Source organism: Equus przewalskii, chromosome 13 (assembly GCF_037783145.1).
Source record: "Equus przewalskii isolate Varuska chromosome 13, EquPr2, whole genome shotgun sequence".
Lineage (NCBI taxonomy): Eukaryota > Metazoa > Chordata > Mammalia > Perissodactyla > Equidae > Equus > Equus przewalskii.
Window position 1 is genome coordinate 30,250,259 of NC_091843.1, and position 23,636 is coordinate 30,273,894.

Below are 23,636 nucleotides of genomic sequence, written 5' to 3' on the forward strand. Positions count from 1 at the left end.
TACGAGAGAGAGAGAGAGAGGGAGACGAGAGGCCTCTAACCTGTGATGTACGGGTGGGCCCAGGAGCCTGGGGACGCTGGCTTTGGGAACGTGTGATTCCACAGGAGAAGGCATAAGGCCCCAGGGGTACCTCTGCCACTCGCCCGCCCTATAGAGAGGGATACGATGGAGAGAAAGACCAAATATGAGTGCTTGTAAAGCTGCCCTCGCTGCCACCAAATTTCTTCATTAAGCTCCTGTCGAGACACCCACTGCCAATGCATCATCTTGCTTGTGCTGGGTCCGCCTCCCTTTACTGCTGCCTGCTGGAGAGAATGTGCTCAGAGACCTCCTTCAATCAATATCTTTCCAGAACAGCAGTTCTCAAAAAGGCACTGGCCCCGCTTGGCTAATAAATGATTATTCCTCACAAAGGAAGGACAAACAGGCCCCCAATTAATAAACTTGTCTGTGGAGGTTAGCCCAAATTCAGCCTTTAGATTGACAGGTAAGCCCTCAGGCAAACACAGTTTCCCACATTCCCTCTCTTTAGATCACAGACTCCGGCTGAGGCTCCTTCATGAGGAAGGTCTCCCCCAGAGCTAACAAGCCCTTAAGATGCTGTTCTCACTCAGGGAGCACGTGGTCCTTCAGCTCCCAGTCTCTCCCAGCCTCCGTTTCCCCAGCTGTGAAATGGAGAGGTGCCGGCCAGGGAACTCCTGCTGTTATCACCGGTGCCGCCTGTGGGGCCTGTTCCCTGAACTAGGATTGTGTAGCTCCTTGTGAATTCCGGAAAAAAACATATTTTTTAAATAACAGGGAGAAGTCTGGAGGGTGGCCAAATTAACTAGGATGAGGAAGGAAAGAATGCAGTGGGCCGAGGAGGTTAAAGAAGACTTCCTGGAAGAGACAGTGAGCCCTGAAGGTTGACAGGAGACAGAGACACAGGGGAGCTGACATAGGTGGTATTCTGGACCGAATGTTTGTGTTCGCCTGGAATGCCTATGTTGAAATCCTAACCCCCAGCATGATGGTATTAGGAAGTGGGTCTTTGGGAGGCGATTACGTTGTAAGGGTGGAACCCTCATGAATGGGATTAGTGTCCTCATAAAAGAGACCCTAGAGAGCTCTCTTACCCTCTCCACCATGTGGATACAACAAGAAAATGACCCTCTGCAACCCAGGAGAGGGATGTGCCAGAACATCCAACCAGAACCTAACCATGCTGCCACGCTGGTCTCAGACCTCCAGCCGCCAGAGCTGTCAGAAATTTCTCTTGCTTATAAGCCACCCAGTCTATGATATTCTGTTACAGCAACCTGAACTGACTAAGTCAGGTGGGGACTGAGCATGGATCAAGTCCTAGCACGTGCTAAGTGCTCCATAAACATCGGCCATCATTATTCCAGGGTGTAAACCAGAGCTTACAAACTACGACCCACGTGGCTTACACATGAATTGTGTTTTATCCACACACTAAAATTTTTAATTAGTTGCTAACAGTGAAACATCAACATTCCTCAGGAAAAATTTAGATTTTACCAATGAGGTGATCTGACTATGCTGGACCAATTCCTTCATGGCAGCAATCAGCTGGAGCTGAGTGGAAACTACCCCCTTTATAGGGTGTTTGCCACAGTCCTTACCGCTCCCTGTTATGTACTCATGAATGCTTCATCTATGTCATTACCTGTCTGGCCCCAGGAGGCAAGAGGGCTCTGACCCTGGGGCAAATGATGAGTGGGCCAGTCAGGGCACAGTGGGGTATTTGAGGAGGAGAGAAGTGGGCAGTAATATTGGAGTGCTGATCTAGGGTCTGATATGAAGGGCCCTGAATGCCAGGCCAAAGGGATGGGACTGTTGGCAATTGACAATGGGGAGTCACTGTAGATGTCTCAGCAGGGAAGTGGTATTGCTTTGGGAAGAGTTACTCAGCACACAGCTGGATCACATGCAGGCTCAGGTTCGCCCACTAAATCCTGATTGTCTAAGCTGCTTGGCTTGCTGTGTCTTTGCAGCTGATGTGTTCTCATTTCTCTGGACCATGTCAGCCTGTGGGTACAGCAGCAGTGGCAGCAGCAGGAATGCTGGGAGGAGATGGTAGCTGAGTTTGGTGGCTCACCAGCTCCCTTGGAAGCAATGAACCTGTCACAGTCCATGCCCAGAGCAGCCCACTCTGGCCTGCCTTCTGGGCCAGCTGTAGAGGAGCAGCTGCTGAAAGGGAGCGGGCTCTTCAGAGACCAACAGGGAGAGAAAGTTGCCGCTGGGGTCCAGAGAAATAACAGCAGCTTCCCAGAGTGGGCGGTGAGCTCATAAACTCTGTCCCCTCCCTTTGTTGACAATATGGGGAAAGAGGGGTGTTCATTTCCTAATGCTGCTTTAACAAATTACCATAAACATAGTAAACTCGGTGACTTGAAACAAAACAAAATTATTATCTCACAGTTATGAAGGTCAGAAGCCCAAAATGTGTCTCACTGGGCTCAAACCAAAGTGTCTTCAGGGGCTGTTCTTTCCTGCAGGCTCTGTAGGAGAATCTGTTTTCTGGCCTTTTCCAGATTCTAGAAGCAGCCCACATTCCTTGGCTCATGGCTCCTTTCCTCCATCTTCAAAGCCAGCGGTGGTAGACAAGTCTTTCTCACACTGCGTCACTCTGACATTGACTCTCCTGCCCCCTTCTTTCACTTATAAGGACCCTTGTCATTGTGTTGGGCATAGCCAGATAAACCAGCATAATCTCCCCATTTTAAGGTCAGTTAATTAGTAGCCTTAATTCCCCTTTGCCATGTAACATATTTTCAGGTCCTGGGGATGAGGGTATGGACATCTTTGTGTGTGGTGGGAGACGTTATTCTGCCTACCATGAAAGGAGCAACTTGTCTTCCTTTAAGAAAAAAATGCCCCCAGCCCTGATAAGTAGGTGGGTCCCCTCTGTGTTGAAGGAAGTACCAAAGAGCCAGGGCCTTTGTCTTTGTTGCTCGCTCTTGTAACCCCAGCCCTTGTCCAAGTGCCTTATACCTCTTAGGCACTCAGTGCATGTTGGTTGAATAGTGTGTGATAATAGTTTTCGTTGACTTCTGACCATGTGCCAGGCACTGCACAAGGTGTCTTAGCTGCTTTTATCTCATTTGATTCTTATAACTTTGCAAAATGGGAATCAATGTCTGCAATTTAAAGATAATGAAGCTGAATCTTAGAGAGGTACAGAAATTTGACAAAGACAATCCAGCCTGTACATAGTGGAGAATGGGTTCTAGCCGGAACTTGTCCATTAATGTCTCTGTTCCAGCTGAGAGACATACCTGAGGAAGGCAATTTGAGGTTTACTGGGAAAGGTGTCATCCTCCAGCCTTTCCACATGATGTCTCTGTGTCACCAGTCCTAGGACCGACCCCACTGTCCCCGAAAAATGTATTTGTCTCCTCTGGCATTTACTTCTGCTGATTCCCCTGTCCGGCACAGGAGGTACCTCTCCTAGCCCCCAAACGCCATCATCAGGGGTCAGCAAACTGTTGTCTACAGCCAAATGTGGCCCACCACCTGTTTTTGCACAACTCTAGCGAAGAGTAAGATTTCTACATTTTTAAATGGTTGAACGAAAATCTAAAGAAGAATACTGGTTCACAACACATAAAAATTAGATGAAATTGAAATTTCAATGTCTATAAAGAGAGCTTTGTTGGAACATATGCTCATCTGTTTACATATTGTCTATGCTGCTTCCCCCCCATGAAGGCTTTTTACAAAAGTGCAGCAGGGACCAATGGCCCTCAAAGCCTAAAATATTTACTCTCTGGCTCTTTACAGGAGAAGTTTGCTGACCTCTGGCCTATCCAGAGCTTACTGATCATTCGAGGTTCAGCTTGTTATTAAGCCTTACCTAATCACACCAGCCCAGATCACACCACACCAGATTGTCTCATCATTTCTCCCCTCTGTGAATTTTTAGTCCATTTTTTCTGTCTGAAAAAAAGTTTTGATTCATTATTTCTTATCTTTGAATGATTAGTTAGTAAAAGAGAAGATATTTGTGAAATATATCTAGAAGTATTTTGAAAACAGTTATATAAATCGGGGACCAATGTAATCTCTTCTAGATTAATTGCTCATTCTCGTGCTGCTATGCATTTTGTTGCTACTGTGTTCACTGTTGAACAGTTGTTTGTAGAATTAATGAAGGGGTAGATGAAAAGCAAATTGCAAACGTTGAGCAATTGGGCTTTATTGTTTCCCAATTCAGAATCCTCTGAGTCTTAATATGATCTAAGTTCCAGTCTCTAGCCCATATCTGGAGACTATATCATTAGGCCCATGGTAGTACAGTAGCCACTAATTAAATCTTAAACTTCTCTCACTGTCCTCAGCTGGGTAAAGGCCAGCATTATCAGTCCGTGGGAGTTCTTTCTCTCCGTGGGAAAACTGTTGGCCGTTTCTCTCATTGGGCAAGATTACTGGATATGTCTTCCGTGTAGTAAAAATTACTGGCTGCATCTCAATCACTGAGCCTTTTCTCTCCAGGGGCAAAACTGTTGCCTGCATATCTCTGAAGGTAAATTGCCATCTGCCTCCCTCTGTAGGAAAATTGCCAGTTGTGTCCCCATTATGGGGAAATTGTCAACCATGTCTCCAAACGGAAAAGCGTGCCAGCTGCGCTTCTCCATAGAAGAAATGTCAGCAGAAGTGAGCAGTTTAAAACCCCAGGCGTGATTCTGAGTCTGTTCCTTTTTCATCATGAACAAACCCTCACATGCCCCTGTCTGGTTTCCTTTGCTCTCTCTCTCATCTGCCTGAGTCATCAAAGCCAGGGTGTGGTGACATTGTTCAGCACCAAATGAGAACCACGTGTAAGAAGGAAGGTGCGTTTCAAGTGACAGTCCAGAGATTAGCTAGCGTGTGTCTGTGTTACAGACCAGTTAGAAGACCTAGAAGTTGATTTAACAACTGGTCGCTCTTAAGATCTGGCCCAAATGGAAAAACACATCAGGCTTTGGGACTCATTTCACACCAAGCTTGCTTAAGTAGCACCCACTTCTGCATTGCTGCTGCCTTCTCTATTATTCCGGGTACAGGCATCATGCTAAGTGCTTGACATGAAAGACCTCATCTGTCCCACAACCACCCTAGAAGGTGGGGACTCCTCTTATCTCCATTTGACAGAGAAGGAAAATGAAGCTTGGAAGGAGTCTAGCCACTTGTCCAAGACTTCATAGCTTATAAGCATCAGAGCTGGCTTTCAACCCCGGCCTGCTGAGCTTCGAACCACTTGTACTCTTAGCCACCACACCATATGGGATGGAGTGTGAGGAGGCCTTCAGGATCAGCTGTGGTGGCCTTGGATCCCCCTCCTGACCCTTCAACACGAGCCTGAGTTCCTGTGCAGTGTCCAGTGTGAGGTCCGGAGAAAGGAGCCACATGCAGGAACAGCCTTTACTGGGGTTTCCCCACATTCTCTCTTCTCTCTTCTCCTGTGCCCGGAGTCCACCACCAGCACACTGCATGCTTTCTTTCTGCTTTTGCCTCAGTGGTAATGAATGTAGTTTTAGCCTTAGATTTCTCTCAAGTCCGCAGTTTTCTTCTTAACTCTTCCTCTCTCTTATATGTGATTTCAACTCTTTCCCAGGATTCTGGTACCTTCAGCTAGCCAGTCACCTGAGGTCTCTCAGGCGAATAGCCCTGTGCCAGGCACCATGAAGGATGACATCAAACATAAGATACTTTCAGTTCCATGGAGACGTATTCATATCTGTAGGTGTTATAACACAAAACGCTGTCCACCTAGGACACCTAACATAGCCTATAGGATTTGAAAGGAAGTATCAGTTGCTTTTGACTATACCATTGTAACCCAAAGTGTATGCTGAGGACTCTGTACTAGAGAAACACTGGGCTGCCAGTGATTTGCCAAAAAAATGAAACAGAATAGTAGGGAGGGAGGTGGTGCGATCCAATAAGATTTGAAAGCAGAATTAAGGCAGTGGTTCTCAATCAGGGACAGTCATGCTCCACTGGGGACATTTGGCAATATCTGGAGCCATTTTTGGTTGTCCCAGCTCGGGATTGGAGATTTACTGGGCAGAGGCCAGGGATGTGGCTAGACACCCTACAGTCCCCCAACAACAAAGAATTATCCGGCCCCAAATTCAATAGTGCAAAAGTTGAGAAACCTGGATTCCTAGGCTAAAGAATGGTAATTTTTTTTTTACCTGCAGGACTTCTTGGCACCTTTGATAGGCTAATTGCATTGTCAACCCCTAAAACTGAGTAGGAGTTTCCCAAGTTCATCTGACCTCGAAATGTGGAATTTCTGACATATTCCTGAGAGTTCTGCTGACATCGCTTTGGGAAGCCTGGCCTAGAGTAAAGGGCATTAGTAGAGAGAAATGGAAAGACCAGACTAGTAGAATTCAGAGATCTTATCGTCTCAGAGCTAGGAGGGACCTGGTAGGCAATCCTACCTCCCTTTCAGTTAGCGGCTGTCAACAGGCACAAGAGTTGATGGCTCCCAGTCATTCAAATGAGAGGCAGTAAGACAGAGGTAAGAGCATAGGCTGGAAGCAGACCGAGTTCAAATCCTGGCTCTGCCTCCTGCTAGCTGTAGAACTCTGTGCCTGAGTTGACTAAGTAGACTGATTTGTGTAAAAGGGAAATAATAATACCTATGAATATTGAATGAGTTAATACATGCAAAGCACACAGCATAAGTGCTCCACAGAAAGTAGGTATTAAGAGGTGGCTAATTTGTGTCCAGGCTGGATTCCAACTCAGCATCTCTGACTCCCAGCCTGATGTTCTTTCCAGTATCCCTTGATGGGCACAGGAAGAGGTAAGGAGGAGCAGAGGCACAGAAGTAGAGATGCACCAGTATATCTAGGACATGAAGGAGCCCACTTTGATTTGATTGTTTCAACGAGAAATGATATTGATAAAGCAAGGAAAGCCCTGGTGGGGGAGATAGTGTAACAGGCAGACAGATGGTGAGTTGAAAGCCCATCTCTCCTCCTCACAAGCTGCGTGATCGTGGGCAAGTTATTCCACCTCTCCTGATCTGTCTCATCTGTAAATGTGGACAGTGAGAGTACCTTCCTCATAAGTCTGAGCGTTAAATGGGATAATGTATGCAAAGCATGAGGCCTAAGAAATGGTAGCAAATGCCATTATTGTTGGTGTTACTGTTATTATTGGGTTCTCCGAGACACAAGCTCCCTGTTGGCAAATCTGACACATCCCCAGTGACTAGGTCTGGGCTATTAGGATTCTCATCAAGACTGCTTCCTCACAAAGGGAGCAAAGCTTGTCTTATCTCCACCATGGCTCTCTTCCTTTCTTCTCTTGACGTCTTTATTTTCTAAAAGCCAGTTGGAAATCCTGCAGGTCAGCAGGATTTCTAATGCCAAGCCAACGGCCTCCAGGAGAAGTTCCAGTTTTGATTTGTCCCAAGATCTATCACTCAAGCACTAGACACCTTTGTACCACACGTTCAGTAGAGTACATGGAACACACAGGAAGGGTCCATTTGCGTTCCACTCACTGCTTCCCCAGCACCTTTATTCCCCTCTGATAATGCAGTAAAACCTCACTTATTCACATCCATAACTAACCTTGTATAATTGTTTAACATTTATCTCTTCCTCTAGCCTGTGAGTCCCATGAGGGTAAGACTGGATCTGTCTTACTCCTTGTGTCCTTGGCTTGTAGTACAGGGCCTGGCATGTGTCCATCCAACAAATGCTTTTTATTTGTGTGTTCTAGGTCATGTACTAAGTGTTGTGCATGTGTGTGCCTGCGTATAAAAGACACTTAAATAGCTGATAAAGGATTGCTCAGCCTGACTTAGTGAAAACCTCGTATTACAGATGACTTCCCATGGAGTATAGTTTCTCCTACTTTTCAAAGACTTAAAGAAACAAATCTGAAGTGAATAAAGCATTGCTTAGATAGGTTCCTTTCAGGACCTGTTTAATTGATAGGTATTATTTTCATTTAAAAATTAAAATGGTTTGTCAATATTCACTCATTTAACATATATTTACTGAGCACCTCCTATTTTCCAGGGAATACAGCAAAACAAAACCCCCTGCCCTCATAGAGCTTGCATTCTATTAGGGGAGACAAATAAAATATATTAAATTGCAATGCACATTAACTGGGGGAGAGGGACAGTGGGAGGAAAAGGTGCCTCATCGCTGACAGGCCACAGGGATTAGGATCCAGGGGTGAGCAATGGCCTGAGAGTCTGGGCTTTTTGTGGTGAGGGTTTTGACAGGTCATACAAAGTCCTAGGGTCCCCAGTCTATACTTGCCACTGATGGCGTAAGGCTTGAACTCATGAATCCTAGGTGTAGAAGCCATGCTCCTAAGTGTTTGAAATGGATTCACTCTCTTAAGGACTTTGGCTGTATAAAAGGATAGAGTAGAACTAATCATCATGCAGAACCCTTCCACTAACTTTCATCTAATTAATGCATAATAAAAAAAAATGAGTGTGATAACCAGAAAAAAAAGAGTCTTCCAGTTTCCACTCTTTTTTTTCTTTTCTTCCTCTTCTCCCCAAAGCCCCCCAGTACATAGTTGTAGGTCTTTCTGGTTGTGTTCTGTGGGACGCTGCCTAAACTTGGCCTGATGAGTGGTCCTAGGTCTGCGTCCAGGATCCAAACCAGTGAAACCCTGGACCAGTGAAGCAGAGCGCATGAACTTAACCACTTGGCCACAGGGCTAGCCCCAAAAGAGCCTTCCAGTTTTATAATTCCATGATTCTAAATCGATTCTACCCTGATATCTTCTTACAGCTCCTAAAATAAGGTCTTATACATAGTACAAGACAGAATTGCATTATGGTTAAGAACAAAGACTTTGAAGTCAGACAGTCCTGATTCATAGCACAGCTCCCACTCTGCGTAGCTGTGTTGTCCTTGGACAGGTTACAAAACCTCTCTGTGCCTTAGTTTTCCACATCTATAAACTAAGGAATCATCATTCCTACTTCAAGGATCATTGTAAGGATCATGAGATAAAACCCGTAAATCACAGGGCCTGGAACACAATAAGCTTCCCATAAACAAACAGTAATTGTTCACACTATTACACGTTGCTGCTGAATGAATGAAAAGAATTCATGGAGTTGATATTAAGACTTGGATATGCATAGAATGAACTACAAAGTGCTGTGCTGGTTGGTATGTTATACTTATCCTGTATACATATCCTGTGTATCCTATGTAAATAATTAGTGGTGGGTTGGTTAAAGAATTGTTTTCTTTCATTTCACCTCCATCGTCTAGGGCTTTCATTTTGAGGCCTTGCAATGTTGCCATGCTGGGCCCCCTGTATGCCAAGTATTTACAGAACAGATTCCCAGGTATAACCTTGTAAATGTCCTTTATGACATTTCAATATCCCACAGGTTCTGTGGTCCTCAGTCCCAAATTCTCAAGAGTCTTCATGAGTGAAATATGATTGGCCAATACAGAAGCAGTGCACGCTAATGATGATAAAAATAGCGACTGACATTTATTGAGGACCTACCATGTACCAAGCAATATGCATCCCCGTTCTGCAGCTTGGAAAACTGAATCTCAGAGTAGTAAATAGAATGTGAATAGCTGGTAAATGACAGAGGCAGGAATTAACTGATCCAGAGCAGAGATTGCTGAGCCCTTCCCGCTACGGCCTCAAGCTGTCTTTACAGGTGCATCAGGTGGAGGTGACCAAGTCTCAGAGTTCCACTCCTCTCTCTGTTGAGGTGTTTGCATGGGGTGTGTCTGGAGTTCCTAAGCCCCTGGTCCTAATGAGATTACCTGAAATAGAAACTAATATGAAAATCTGCTTCTCAGCAATGAGGATACCAATCAGAGTCCAGGGGTCTTCATTAATTGCTTGATTGAAGTCCAAGAGATAAGCACATGGATTGAGACTTTGGGTCAGAGACTGTAATAAGCTCATGTTTTTCCATTTCAATGGATTTTTTAATTCTCAAGTTCAATTCTGATTGATTGGGTTTTTTTGTTCTCTTTAATATTAGTATTTTGCTTTGGCTCATGGTTTAATTCAGCAAGGTTTGAAAGACAACTCATTATAATCTTAGGTTTCCTACGTAGAATTTGAGACTGACTATGTGAGTGCATTGAGCAGGCAGGAAGAGGAAGCCTTGGGGGATGAGTTCACTCAGTAACCTGTAGGCTGTTTGGTTCAGCCAAAATGGTGATACAAACACTTATTAAGTGGAACTATACTTAATTGCCATTCTTGTAGGTCAAAAATAATTATCAGTAAGTATATATAGCTTGACATCACATGTGCTAAGCCCCTAGAGAGCAAAGAATCATTAATTTATCTGGCTTTGGTTCCAATCAATCATCAAATATTTATTGAATGGTTGTGTGCAAGACTCTCAGTACAAACATAAGAAGAACCATAGTCCTGCCCTCAGGAACCCACATCCTAATTGAGATAAGACAAACCCATGGAATGTTAAATAATAATGTGAAAAATGATTGTTTCACTGTTAAAGTACCTAAGCAAATACTAAATAAATGGGCCAGACCAACTATGATGGTGCTTCAAAGAAAAAAAAATCATTTGGGGCTAAAATAACACATAAAACATGAGAGCTATGAATCAAGCAGAATTTGAAACAATGAAGGAGAAATGATCAGGCAGAGCACAGAAATGTGCAATGTCAAGATATACTCTATACATTCAACGTGAACCAGAGAAGTGCAAAAGCAAGGTAGAAAGACAAGGCAGCTTACAATGGGCTTCCATATCAAACTGAGGAGCCACGACTTTATTCCTGTGAGTGGAAATCAGCTGAAGCTACTGAGAGAACTAATAAGGGCCTGGACATTAGAGGAAATGCACAAAATCCACAAACAACATTGTAGCCACAGTTTACTGATGAGACTGAGGCACAGGAAAGGTAAGTAACTTGCCCAAGATGACACAATTAGTAATTGGCAGTGTGACCTTAGACCCAAGGCAACAAAGCCCACTATTAAACACCGTGATCCAAGAGATATGAAAACATACATCCACACAAAACTTGTACATGAATATTCATAACAGCATTATTCACAATAGTCAAAACGTAGGAACAACCCAAATGTCCATCAACTGATGAACAGAATAATATGCATGGTATATCCATGCAATGGGGAATATTATTCAACCATAAAAAGGAATGAAGTACGGATAGATGCTACAACATGGATGAACTTGAAACCATTACACTAAGGGAAAGAAACTAGTCACAAAAAAATGCAAGTTGTATGATTCCACTTATGGGAAATTTCCAGAATAGGTAATTCCATAGAACCAGAAAATAGATTAGTGGTTGCCTAGGGCTGCAGGAGTAGAGAATGGGGAGTAACTGCTAATGGGTATGGAGTTTTTTAGGGGAGTTGATGAAATGTTCTAAATTTAGATTGTGGTGATGGTCGCACAATGACATGATTACACTAAACCATAAGTTAGCAAATGTTATAGTCTGTGAATTATATCTGAAAAAAGCTGTAAGGAAAATTTTTAAGCATGTAAGATGACTCGGGTTTTGGTATGTGCCATAACACCCAGAGACCAGGGGCAATGTGAAATGGAGTTATATATCCATATATATAAGTACTATAAATACATAGTAGACCTGGAGCTTGGAAAAATGGTCAGTGCCAGATCTATGGATGGGACATTTCCCATGCCAGTCCTACCAAGAGAAAGAAAATAAAGAAACCAGGGTCAGCTTTTCCTGCTGCCAGGAAGCTGACAGTTCTCTATCAGCAACTTACATTCTGCAGATTCCAGCCCTAGTCCCAGTTCAGCTGTTGGCTTTCTTGCCAGCCCAAACATGTTAGAGTCAGTTGATAAAGATGTTCTAAATTCTTCTTGTTTTGCCTCTGTTCTGCAGTTTTTGAAGAGCCGGAAGATCCCAGCAACAGGTCATTTTTCTCTGAAATTATCTCTTCGATTTCGGATGTGAAATTCAGCCACAGCGGGAGGTATATCATGACCAGAGACTATCTGACAGTTAAAGTGTGGGATCTCAACATGGAAAACCGCCCCATCGAGACTTACCAGGTATAGACCACCACCCATCCATAGGTATATTGAGCATTTCCTTTGCAGACTTCCTCTGCCTGCAAAGTCTTACAACGCAGAATGAAAAAAAACAGCACATCGTGATAATAAAATGGTACAGCCTGTAAGTGCCATAGGCTTTAAGGCAGGGGTGCATATGGAGGGGCTAGAGTTCAGTCTAACTTAGCACTTACTGTGGGATGGACACTACAGATACAGAGATGAAGAAGACAGACAGGGGCCTGCTCTCGTGGAGCTGACTGTCCAGTGGAAAAGCCAGATGATGGACAGGGAATTGAATGTGCAGTGATGGAAGAGATGATACTGAGTGCCACAGGAACCCATACAGGGAGGGCCAGCCCAGTGAGAAAGGCTGTCCTGAAGAAGTGACCCTTCGGCTGAGTCTTGACTGCCACAGGCTAGCCAGAAAAATTGTATTCTTAGAAGAACAGTATGTTCGAAGGCCTGGTGTCAAGAGAAATGTGGTGTGTTTGGAAAATAGTTCTTTACACCTTGAATATGGAACACAGGGGCAGAAAGAAGAGCGTGGGGTCATAGGCCCTGGTGGAGTCGATTAGGTTATTCTGTCTTAATCTCAGTACAATAGGGAGCCATTGAAAGGTTTTGCACAGGAAATGACATTATGAATTTTTTGTTTTTACTGTGTGTTTGACATTGCAGTTTGCCAAGGAGATTAAAGGAATTTAGACAGGAGGAGACACTGGCAATTTTGCCTGACACAGTGGCATGCAGAGAGGGAGGGAGAGGCAGGATGGAGACTCTGTGAGGCTCGCTTGCTGATTGAAGGTGAAGGGAAAAGGAACCAAGAAGACTGTGAGGAGGTGTCTGACTTAAGCATTGGCTAGATGCTTGGTAGATTAGCTGACGAAGGGAACAAAGGAGAGGGCGGTGTTTAGAATGACTTTTTTGAAAGAAGAAGACCAGACTTTGAGGTAGAAAAGATTTGAAGAAGCTAATTCCAGGCAAGAGTACAGTTGAAGCAAGGATCAAGAGGCAGGGATAAACTGGTCTTATTTTAAGATTTCTTAGGTTAGATAAAAAGAAGGGGGAAATTCTAGCCAAAGGAATTTGATTTACATATTTTTTCTGGAAACATAATTCACATAGCATAATATTCACCCTTTCCAGGTGTACATTAGTATATTCACAAAGTTGTGGAACTATCACCACTATCCAATTCCAGAACATTTTCATCATTGACTAACATTTTAAAGTGAACATCCTGATTGTGCTGGTGAGGAGAGACTAGGAGGGGGCACGTGAGGAGACAGAGAGAATAGTTAGGAAGTTATTGCAACATTCTGGCAAGGGGTGATGGTAGCTTAGATAAGGGTATTAGCAATGGATATATTTCCAAGGTAAAACCAACAGGATTTGATGACAAATTTGATGTGAGAAGTAAGAGGAAAGAGGCACCAAGGATCACTCCAAAGTTTATTAGAAAAATGGGATTGCCATTTTATGTAGATGAGGAAATTGAGAGTTCGGTTTTGGACTTGTGGAGCCAATTAAACATCCAGAAATGGCAAGTAGACAGCTCAGTGTGAGTCTGGAAATATCCTAGAGAAAAGAAGAGGTCAGGAACCGTGCCCTGGGACCCCAGTGTTTACAGGTTGGGAAGAGAAATGGATTTGACAAGAGATTGGAGAAAAGTACCAGTGAGGTAGGAGGAAAACTGAAAGGAGTGTCCTGGAAGCCAACTGAAGATGCTGTCTCAAGGAAGAGGAAGTCACCAACTGCCAAATGCTGAGCCAAGTAAGAAAGGACTGGATCACCATTTGATTCAGTAATGTGGAGATTATCAGCAACCTTCGTGAAAGAGGTGTAGGTGAAGTGGTACGAATGAATGTCTGATCGGAGTGGGTTCAAGAGAGACTGTGAATAGAGGATGTGAACATAATGAGTATGGAGAACTGTTTCAAGAAATTTTGTTCTGTAGGGGAGCAGAGAAATGGGGTGGTAGCTAGAATGGGATACAGGCTTAAAGAAGTTATCACATGTAGAGAGGGAAAAAATTGAAGCAGCAAACTCCTTGAGGGAAGCAAGAGGGAACAGAGTCCATTGCAGAATTGGCCTTTGATGGGAAGATGGACAATTCATCCATCAGAGGAAGGACAGAAGAGTACATAGCAACAAGCGCAATGGGTTCATAAATTTTGTGATGGAACCATGTAGATGGTTTCTTCTTATTGCTTCTATTTTCTGAGTAAAATAAGAAGCGAGGTCATTGGCTGAGTGAGAAGGAAAAGTGTACTCATCTAAGAGAGTGAACTGACTAGGGAGTTGTTGTAGGGTTGCTCAGGGATACTCTTGAGGCTTATATTATTGATTTAAAGTGTGACTAATCTATATGGTTGTTTCTTCCCAGCCACATTCATCTGCTTGGTGCGGGTAAGAAAGGGCAGAAAGTTAGATTTAACTAGTGATGGGGTTGTTTGGCTAAATGAGTACACTGGAAGGAGAGAGAAAGGCAAGTTTGTTGAAGGTATACACTGAGGGAGTGACTGTAATGATGGACCACTGAATGTAAGGGAAATAAGGAGGAAAATAATGGGCAGGGGAAAGCAGTCAGAAAAATGGATTTGAAGAATTGATAGAATCAGGATACTAGAGGGAGTGAAGTAAAAATGATAGGAGGTAGCAATAGAGGAATATTTGTTAAACAGGTACAGTTATAGGAATGACAAGGCTCCTAATATGACCAAGGAAGCAAAGGACAAAAGTCACTGAAAATGATGAGGCTAAGTAACAGAGATCGCGGTGCTAGAATCGCTTCAAGGAATGAGGCAAAGTGACTGAGAACTGTTGATGGCTGTAAGAAGGATGGGTAGCAGGAAGGTTAGTTTGATGGCATGACTTCAGAGGAGCTGAAGACTTTAGACTGAAACAAGGAGCCCACCCAGCCTTGGCACATGAGAGCAAAAATCCAGCCACCACTTGAGTGGCCTCAAGAGAAGTAGTATCTTCAGGGGAGAGCCATATTTCACTCAGAGGAAGAAGAAGGAAAGGCCAGAGAGGAGGTTGAAAAGACCGAGGACTTTGATGACTGACTGTGAGTCCCAGAGGGTGCCGTAAAAAGGTTTGGGGACCAGAATTCACGACCACACATGTAACTGATATAGTTTGGTTACCCCTGTGGTTCAAATAGCATGCCCTGTATATAGAGAATCTTGTTCCCCAAATCCTATTCAGACTTCAGGGACCAGCTCCACATCACCTGCCCCCGAGCTCGCTCTCCCAGCCCTTCATCTTCAGCCCAGGGCTGTGTTCTCTTCCAGCTGCACAGACAAACCACCTAGAGTTACAACCCTTAATACAAAAGAGAGACAATGGGAACCAGAGCCCGAGGGTGGGTGGTATTGACAAAGGGGTGGCCTTCTGGAGAGCCTTGATCAGAGAAAAGTAGATTTAGGCGAGAGGGATTAGTACTTTGATTTTAGGGAAAGGCTTTTAGAAGAAAGCTAGTTTTAGAACACAGCTAACTAGCTATGACATGGAATAATCAGCATTTTAAGATCAAGGTTCTCAAACCACGTTCACGTTCAGCTAGTGGTAGACTGGGAAGTCTCCTTTGTAGAACACTACAAAATAGAAATGAAATATTATAAAATTTTATTTTAACTTATTTTAACATTAAATGACATATTTCAAAGCAATTTAGCTAAATTTATATACTATAGCAAAAATGGTAAATAAACTCTGAGTGTCTAGAACACTGTTGAAAAAGATTGAGGCTGGTCCAATGGGAAAGAATTCCATAATCCATTATTACTGCCTTCCTGGGCAGGGAAACAGGTAACACTCCTACTGTGTATTTTCATACATGCATCAACCCATCTCAAGCATGTTTCCATGAATAACAAGCTGTAGACAAGTACGACGAGCTATTTTCAAGTTTTCCTATAGAACAGGGGTTGGCAAACTCCAGCCATCTGTTTTTGTAAAAGGAGTTTTATTGAAACACAGCCACACCTGATCGTTTACATATTATCCCTGGCTGCTTTCATGGCCATGTGACAGAGACCATATGGCCCGCAAAGCCTAGAATTCCTACTATCTGACTCTTTACAGGAAAGTTTGTCAACCCCCTAAATATAATAGCATTTACTCTTGCTCAGCCTCATGAGCAGTCCATTAACCATACAACAGCAGGCTTCTGCAAGTTCATAATTTGAGACCACTGCATTGGGAGGCTCCATTTGGTTCAACAGGCTCAAGAAGGCCATACACAAGATAATAGGAACACAGAAAAGAAATAATATTTGGAGCATGAAGAGAGAAGCATCACATAGGAGGAGCTTTAAATTCTCTCTTGCGTGGCTCTTTTGATGTTTCTCACCTATGTATCTTACCTTATTCCCTCCTCTGATGGAAAAAGATCTACCTCATTTGCCTGAGGTTTTTTTTTTAACAACAGAACATAAAGACAACATACCATCATAGCAGATGTTCTTTTCCTTCAGATGCCCTCAATTGGAGGCAGGCAGGACCGTCCCAGAGCTTAGATGCTGGGGAGGAGAAAATAATGGTTCAGACTAGATTTTCGCTTGAATCTCTCCTGACTTTCGTCTTTCAAGAATTATTTGTAGAGTTCTTGGCAATGTGTTTCCTGCTAATCGGCCCATGCTGCCAGAGCACACACTTTTTGATATTTATTACTCACCTGTGGCGTTTTTCTAAGACAGAATGCCAAAGGTGAATGGTCAGGGGTCAGGAAAGGTTCATAAAGAAGAAGACAGACTGAGCCAGGCCTTCAAAGACACACTACTGCCCTATTTATAAACCTTACTGCTCTGCCCCCTCTCTACCTGTCAAAATCCTAATTATTTTCAAGATAATATTTGGTACTTCCCCTACCAAAAAAAAAATAGAGTGAAAATAAAACCTTTTTATTTATAGTGAAATAAAATAATATTCTATCCCTTGCTTACAATTTTACAATTCCTTGACCATTGTAGGACTCTGAGAAGTCCTACAGGCATCATAGAAACCTGCTTAACCAAGTGTTCTGAAAACTTGTTCCCCCTACCTCAGAACACTCACATCTGTGCCTTGTGTTAAAAATGCTCCATACCAGATAAGGGGAAGGATTAGGGAGGGCGAGATAAGGCTGAAAATAAGGATCTATTACGCTCATCTTTTCCTCCAAAAAGTAGGAGAGCTGGAGTACTGGAATAACAAATTCGGCTTCCATTGCCCACTGGATTAATTCCCAACTTGGCATCCTTGCCCTTCAGAAGCCCCAGCCCTCTTGCCCCTTTATTACACAGAGCCCAGAAGCAAGTCAATAGTAAAGTCAACAAAAGGTAGGAAAAAAACCAGGGGTAGGCAAAAGTATGACCCAGAGGCCAATCCTCTCTGCCACCCATTTTTGTAAATAAAGTTTTATTGGAACACAACCCCCCCACATTTGTTTATTTATTACTGAGGGCTACTTTTGCATTATAATGGCAGAATTGAGTGGTTGTAATGGAGAGCATATGGCCTACAAAGCACAAATATTTACTTTCTGGCCCTTTATAGAAAAACTCTGCCAACCCCTGGTCAAGACCAAGAATCAATCCTCTTTTTTCCCTTGGACTCTTCTTTGTTCCTTTGCTCAGATTCTTAACAAACAGAAATGGCCTTCTAGATCAGACTTGAGCCCCTTCTCATATGCCAAAAGGTGGCAAGAGAGGAAGGGAAAGACAATGAATTAATTTATAGCAGAGATACCAAGCACAGGACACAAGCCTCACCCTTGCATCCCCGTTCCCCATCTAGCAACACCGACAGCCCTGCCGCAGGTAGATTCCTTTATCATGATAGCGCCGAAGCACGTACCCTGACGAGGCCCAGAACTGTTTGGGAACAAGAGAGTAAAGGTGGAGGAAATTAATTTGCAGAGTTAGAAAAATACTTACACTGTCCAAATAACTCAGAGAGCTTTTAAATACCCAAAACATCTAATGGAACATGGGATGAATCTGACCTTATTCCTTTGCCCAGTACTAAGCACACAGCTGAGCCTCTGAACTCAGCATCCAGCAGGACTCTGGGGTCAAGGGAGGAGAAGGAGTCTAGGCTGCAGGAAAAGGGAGATTGAAGCATCACTCTTAATTTAAACAAAGTTAAAACAATGTTTTTTATAACATCCCTCTGCCTTCACCCAATTTTGTCTCCCTCTTGACCTTGCTTCGATTCATTATCATAGCTCCTATGTAGGACTGAGACCCAACGTAAGATGAGACTAACGTGGCAGAGCAAGTGGGAGGCAGAGTGCTAGAGTAGTCAAGAGTGCATCCTCCAGAACCCAAATACTGGGGTTCAGTTCCCATCCTGTCATTTTCTTTCCTGTGTGATCTTGGACAAATGATGCCATACCCCTGTACTTCATGCTCCAAGTGAAGTGAAGAGAATCACAGTACCTATATCATAACATGTTTTAGAGATGAAATGAGATTTTATGGCTAAGGGTCCTGGCCAATAACAACAAGCTAGCATATTGTGTATGCCTTTTATTATTACCCTTCCCTACTAGCAGGTTCAGAAGGGATCTCCCTCAGAGAAAAACTGAACCCAGGTCACTACCTTCTAAGCCTTGTTCATCTGCTTTTTTGGCATCTACACCTCAATTGCTAAATGTAGCTGTAGAAAATTACTCAACCATGCTGACCAGTCTCATTTAAAATTCACATCCAACAATTTCAAGTGGCCCTCAGTGCCTTCCAGCAATCCATCACAGTTTCCCAACCATTTCCCTCCCCTTCCTCACTTTCAGCTGGTAAAGTGGCTTCTTATTTCACCAAACACTAGAAACAGTCAGGAGAGAATTGCCACATACTCCAGGACAGCGCCTTTCACATCAGAGTCTATGACAGCTCCACTTTGTTATCGGACCCAAATTATGGTACCCAAAAATGAACATGGCAACTCCGTCCTTCTACTTGCTCAAGAGAAAGATCCAGAAGCCATCTTTGACTCCTGTTCTTCTCTTCACACTTCACACATAATCCATCCACAAATCACATCAGTTCTCCCTCCAAACATGTTGAGAATCTGATCACTTCCCAGCACCGCTATTGCCCTGGTCCCACCCACCGTCCGTCATCCCATGATAACTGGTCTCCCTGCCTTCGTCCTCACACTCCTACATTATCACAGCACAGCAGGCTCAGCGACCCTCTCTGGGGTGTCTCTTCACCTTATTCAGCATAAAGGGCCCATGTGAACTGGTCATCTGCCCCCACCTTTGGATGAAAGCTCAGCAAGGGTATTCTATTCGCTGCTCAATCCCAAGCACATAGCAGTCATTCAATAAATATTTGTTGAATAAAAGACTGAATGCATGGTGTCCTCTAATTCCTGTTAGCAAATCAGCTTAGAAAATGGGAATCCACCACTTAGCAGGCACCGCTCTAGCCACCGTCTACCTGAGGAAGCTTGATTAATCCACACTAGCCACGTAAGCAGCTCACCAACCCACGCTAATGTCCCTCAGCTGGAAAAGCCCAAGCCATCTGATTCCAGGCACATTTTACACTGAGAGAATTAACAGCTCACACCAAAAGAGGAAGTAGTCACAGAAATAATCATTTTTAAAGATAATAACTGACCCTCTTGATGTGTTTCCCCCCTAGGTTCATGACTACCTCCGCAGCAAGTTGTGCTCCCTCTACGAAAATGACTGCATTTTTGATAAATTTGAGTGTGTGTGGAATGGGTCAGACAGGTAAGAAAGGCTGTGTGGCTGGGGATCCTTCTGAAGGCAGGCTGTCTCCTTGCAGAGGCCCTGGGCGTTTATCCTGAGAGGGTACAGCCACAGGGAGGTCAAAATCCGGCCCCGAGGCCTAGCAGGGAGGCCGTGTGTGGGTCACTGGCTTCCCCTTGAGGTCAGGCCTGGAAAGAAGGGGAAGATGTAGTGAGACCCTTGAAACTTCTTTCGGGCCTGGTGTAGGTGACCATTCAACATCAACGAGAAAATCCTATCTTCTACGTACAAGACACCCCCGAAGCTAGGTTACCATGCCTAAAACGAAAATCACTAATAATCCCTGACAAATTCCAGCGTGAATAGTTCAGATTACTGCGAAGTGCACTTTCTAAATTGAAAATTATCCCTTGAAGCTGCTGGTATAGACCTGACCAAAGGCTCTGGTGGTTCATTAGCTGAATTCTCCTTGGTCTCATTTATCATATTCTCTCAAAGTGATTTATTACTGTTTGAAGCCCTTTGATTTCAGCAATACTTCATATTACCTCCCAATAGTTCATTTTTAGTTTGACACATACAGATGATTCTCTGACTTCCAGGAGAACTATGTATAGGCTATCAGGGAGGCTGTTCCGTGATGAAGGCGGCACCAGCAACAGTGCTTGGGGGCATGGAAATCCTGTCTTGGCAAAGCGCTCAGATTCCAGCTTTCAGTGAACACGAGCTCTCTCTCTCTGACCCTTGTTTGGATTTTTCTGCCAATGAACCAAAATGACCCCTCCGCTTAGGGCCCTGGAAGGAATCATGATGTGGCCGAGGACCTAAGTCACGCCATCCAGTTGGTATAGGGCAGAGAGAAGAAAGAGCAAGGCACCTGTGATGTATGAACAAAAGCTCCCAAGGGGGAGAGAAGCTAACCCCAGCCCTATTATTTTATTATCTATTTTTATTTAAATACATATATAATTTATTGTTTATTACTTAATAGATATTATTATTTATGTATTTGTTGTTGTTATTGCTCCAATTTCCCCTCTATCTTAGCCTAGATTCAAAAACAACATTTATTAAGCACCTACTATGTACCAGGCACCTTCACACATGTCATGTTATTTAATCCTGACCATAGTTTGACAAGGTTGATTTCATCATCCCCGTTTTACAGTTGAAGAAACTGAGGCTCAGCAAGATAAAGTAACCTGCCCAAGCTTGTGAACTAGTAAGTAGTAAAGACAAGAGTAAGAAGTTTTGAGTTTGAATCCTGAGATCAACATTCTTTCCACAACATCACAACTGGAAAATTTTATTTTTGGTTCAGATAAGGTTGAGATTTTTTTTCCTAAAAAAGACTTTTCACTTGCTGGTTTAAAAACAAGTTGGGTGACGGTGGGGGAAGCGAATGTCAGTGCGTGAGAGGCAGCGAGGCCAAGTGGCTGAATGCTTCTGCCCTGCAGTCGGGCAGATGTGGGTTGGAGGCCCAGCTTTGCCGCTTCCTAGCAGTGTGACACTGTGCAAGTTACTCACTGCTCCTCCAGTATAAATCCCTTATATGGGGATAAGGGAAGTGAAATGAGATCGCGGGGGCAAGCACTCAGCACCCGCCTGACAAGGTAATAACAGCTCACTCTGCTACAGAGACAAACACGTTTCACAGCATCAGTTCCTGGGCCAGAATAACAAAATCTAACCCTTGATTAATTTGCCTGGCACAGCTACGAAGTACCCAAACTCTTATCCCTTGCTGTAGCCCCATCTTGTCAGTTTCCTGCACCTCTCTACATACCCAAGTCACATGAAAACAGATGAGACGCTGCACTCTCCCGTCCTAACCAGCCAAGCAGAGCTTCATCCAGAATCAAAGCCTCTCCAGCCTCTCCAGGGGACAGCCACATGAGGAGCACTATCTCCCCCTCAACCTGTCACCACGTCCAACCTGTCACCGTTAAACATTCAGTCCCTTGCTTCTGGAAGGCTTTTGGCATTCACTGCTCTTCTTGATCAATTGTAGATACGCCTGAGAGTGGATAACTCTTGTAAAAATGTAGAAACCATCTGTCAGTCCACTACAAAATCTTATTTCCCCATCCCAAATCCTTTTAAAATTCGAATTTGTTTACTCTCTTCCTGAGTGAGTCCGTGATGACATCCATTTTCCAGGTAGGTTCTCTGAAAAGTCTGAATTTAGAGCTAGTTCTTAGAAGAGGCAGGACACGCATGGGTCAGTGCGCGGTACTATCAGCATTTCTGCCACCGCGCTGATGCAAGAAAGCCTTGGCAGTCAGGCAGCCCGGAAACCCCACTAGGGCAGCCGTGCTTTCAATGTGCACAGTGACTTATTGTTTTCAAAGTGTTTCTCCTTTCATAACCTCACTCCAGCCTCACAATCCTGATGTGAGGTGGGTAGAGCTGGGATCATTAAAACCACTGGACTCATTTACTAAACCAAAGGACCGAAAGGAACCTATCAAACAGAAGTAAGTAACAAGGAGGGTTATTATGGTCCTTCGTTTCTAAACCCAGCCAAAGAGCTTGTTTCTCTTAGTGATTCCCAAGGAACTCAACAGTCACCCTATAGAGCCTGTTTGGTTTTTGGTTTGTTTCTAATAAAATGTTTGGTGCCATAAGCTGGCCACAGCGTGGTGTCATTTGCTCTAGAAAGACACAACAGGGATGTGGCACTGCCTTTCTCTACAGCACTCAGTCACTTCCTGTCTCCTCTCTGCTTTGCAGTGTCATCATGACAGGCTCCTACAACAACTTCTTCAGGATGTTTGACCGAAACACCAAGCGAGATGTTACCCTTGAGGCCTCGAGGGAAAACAGCAAACCCCGGGCCATCCTAAAACCGCGAAAAGTATGCGTGGGGGGCAAGCGGAGAAAAGACGAGATCAGTGTCGACAGTCTGGACTTTAGCAAAAAGATCTTACATACAGCTTGGCATCCTTCAGAAAATATTATAGCAGTGGCGGCTACAAATAACCTATATATATTCCAGGACAAGGTTAACTAGGAGGACAAGTTATTACTTAACAATCTCACATACTGAATACTAGTCAAACACGTTTTTAAATGTTTCTTTGGGTCTTCATTTGATGCATTGACTTTAATTTCCCTATGCAGAAAACAATTGGAATAGAATTAAAAGGAGTCCAACTTCCCCAGATCCCCCATTCTAAGAGACTTTTGTCAAACCCAATAGGTTCTGGGACACTTCTGTTTAGAATTGAGAGCTGCCAGCTAACAGTAATTCTTCCATAGTTGACTTGAATTTCTGATGATGCTTTTATTGCCCAGTTTTCTCTGGTGGGTCCCGTGTTTTGTTTCTAGGTGTCTGCTGAGATAAAATGAGGTTGTCTGTAGTATTTAAAGAGAAAAGAGATAAGTAAGTTTTTTTTTTTAATTAAGCGATTCCATTTGATTGGAAAAAAATCAAAAAATAAACACCGTTTACTCTTAGAGAAATTCTCCTTGTTTTGTGAAAAATCAGAACTGTTCAGCATCTCCCACCCCTACAACACTTCTTTTTTCCCATTTTCCATTTTCTTTTTAATGATTTCACTTGAGCCAGAGATTTATTTCACGAGGCTGCGGAGAGGATGCAGAATGAGAAGGGAAGGCACACATCGACCCCGCTGTACTCCTTTTTTGTAAGCTCCATAGAAACAGCCTGAGAATTTGGCTAGGAAACGCCGTGAACGCTTCAGGGGATATAAAGGGAACAGTTTCCACACAGTGCCTCTCAGAGTGAGCTGGCAAGGCCGTGGGGGGCCAGATTCCATCGCCTGCTTTGTTACTCCTGCTTTTTGTAATTTTAAATGGCTCCGTAAAATCCTCTCCTTACATGTTCATTGGCTTTTTCTCTTCAACCTTTCCAGCT

The 23,636-nt window shown here is 43.7% G+C and overlaps 1 protein-coding gene across 16 annotated transcripts in view; it reads left to right on the plus strand.

Moving 5' to 3' along the window:
* PPP2R2B (protein phosphatase 2 regulatory subunit Bbeta) overlaps positions 1–23,215 on the plus strand; it is a 436,961-nt gene extending 413,746 nt beyond the window's left edge. For all 16 annotated transcript variants that reach the window (XM_070569299.1, XM_070569297.1, XM_070569303.1 and 13 more), the window contains 3 exons: positions 11,876–12,045; positions 19,686–19,777; positions 22,490–23,215. In XM_070569299.1, coding sequence (XP_070425400.1) covers positions 11,876–12,045; positions 19,686–19,777; positions 22,490–22,769 — 542 coding nt within the window. In that variant the 3' untranslated portion in view covers positions 22,770–23,215. The remainder of the gene's footprint in view (positions 1–11,875; positions 12,046–19,685; positions 19,778–22,489) is intronic.
* The last annotated feature ends 421 nt before the right edge of the window (positions 23,216–23,636 follow it).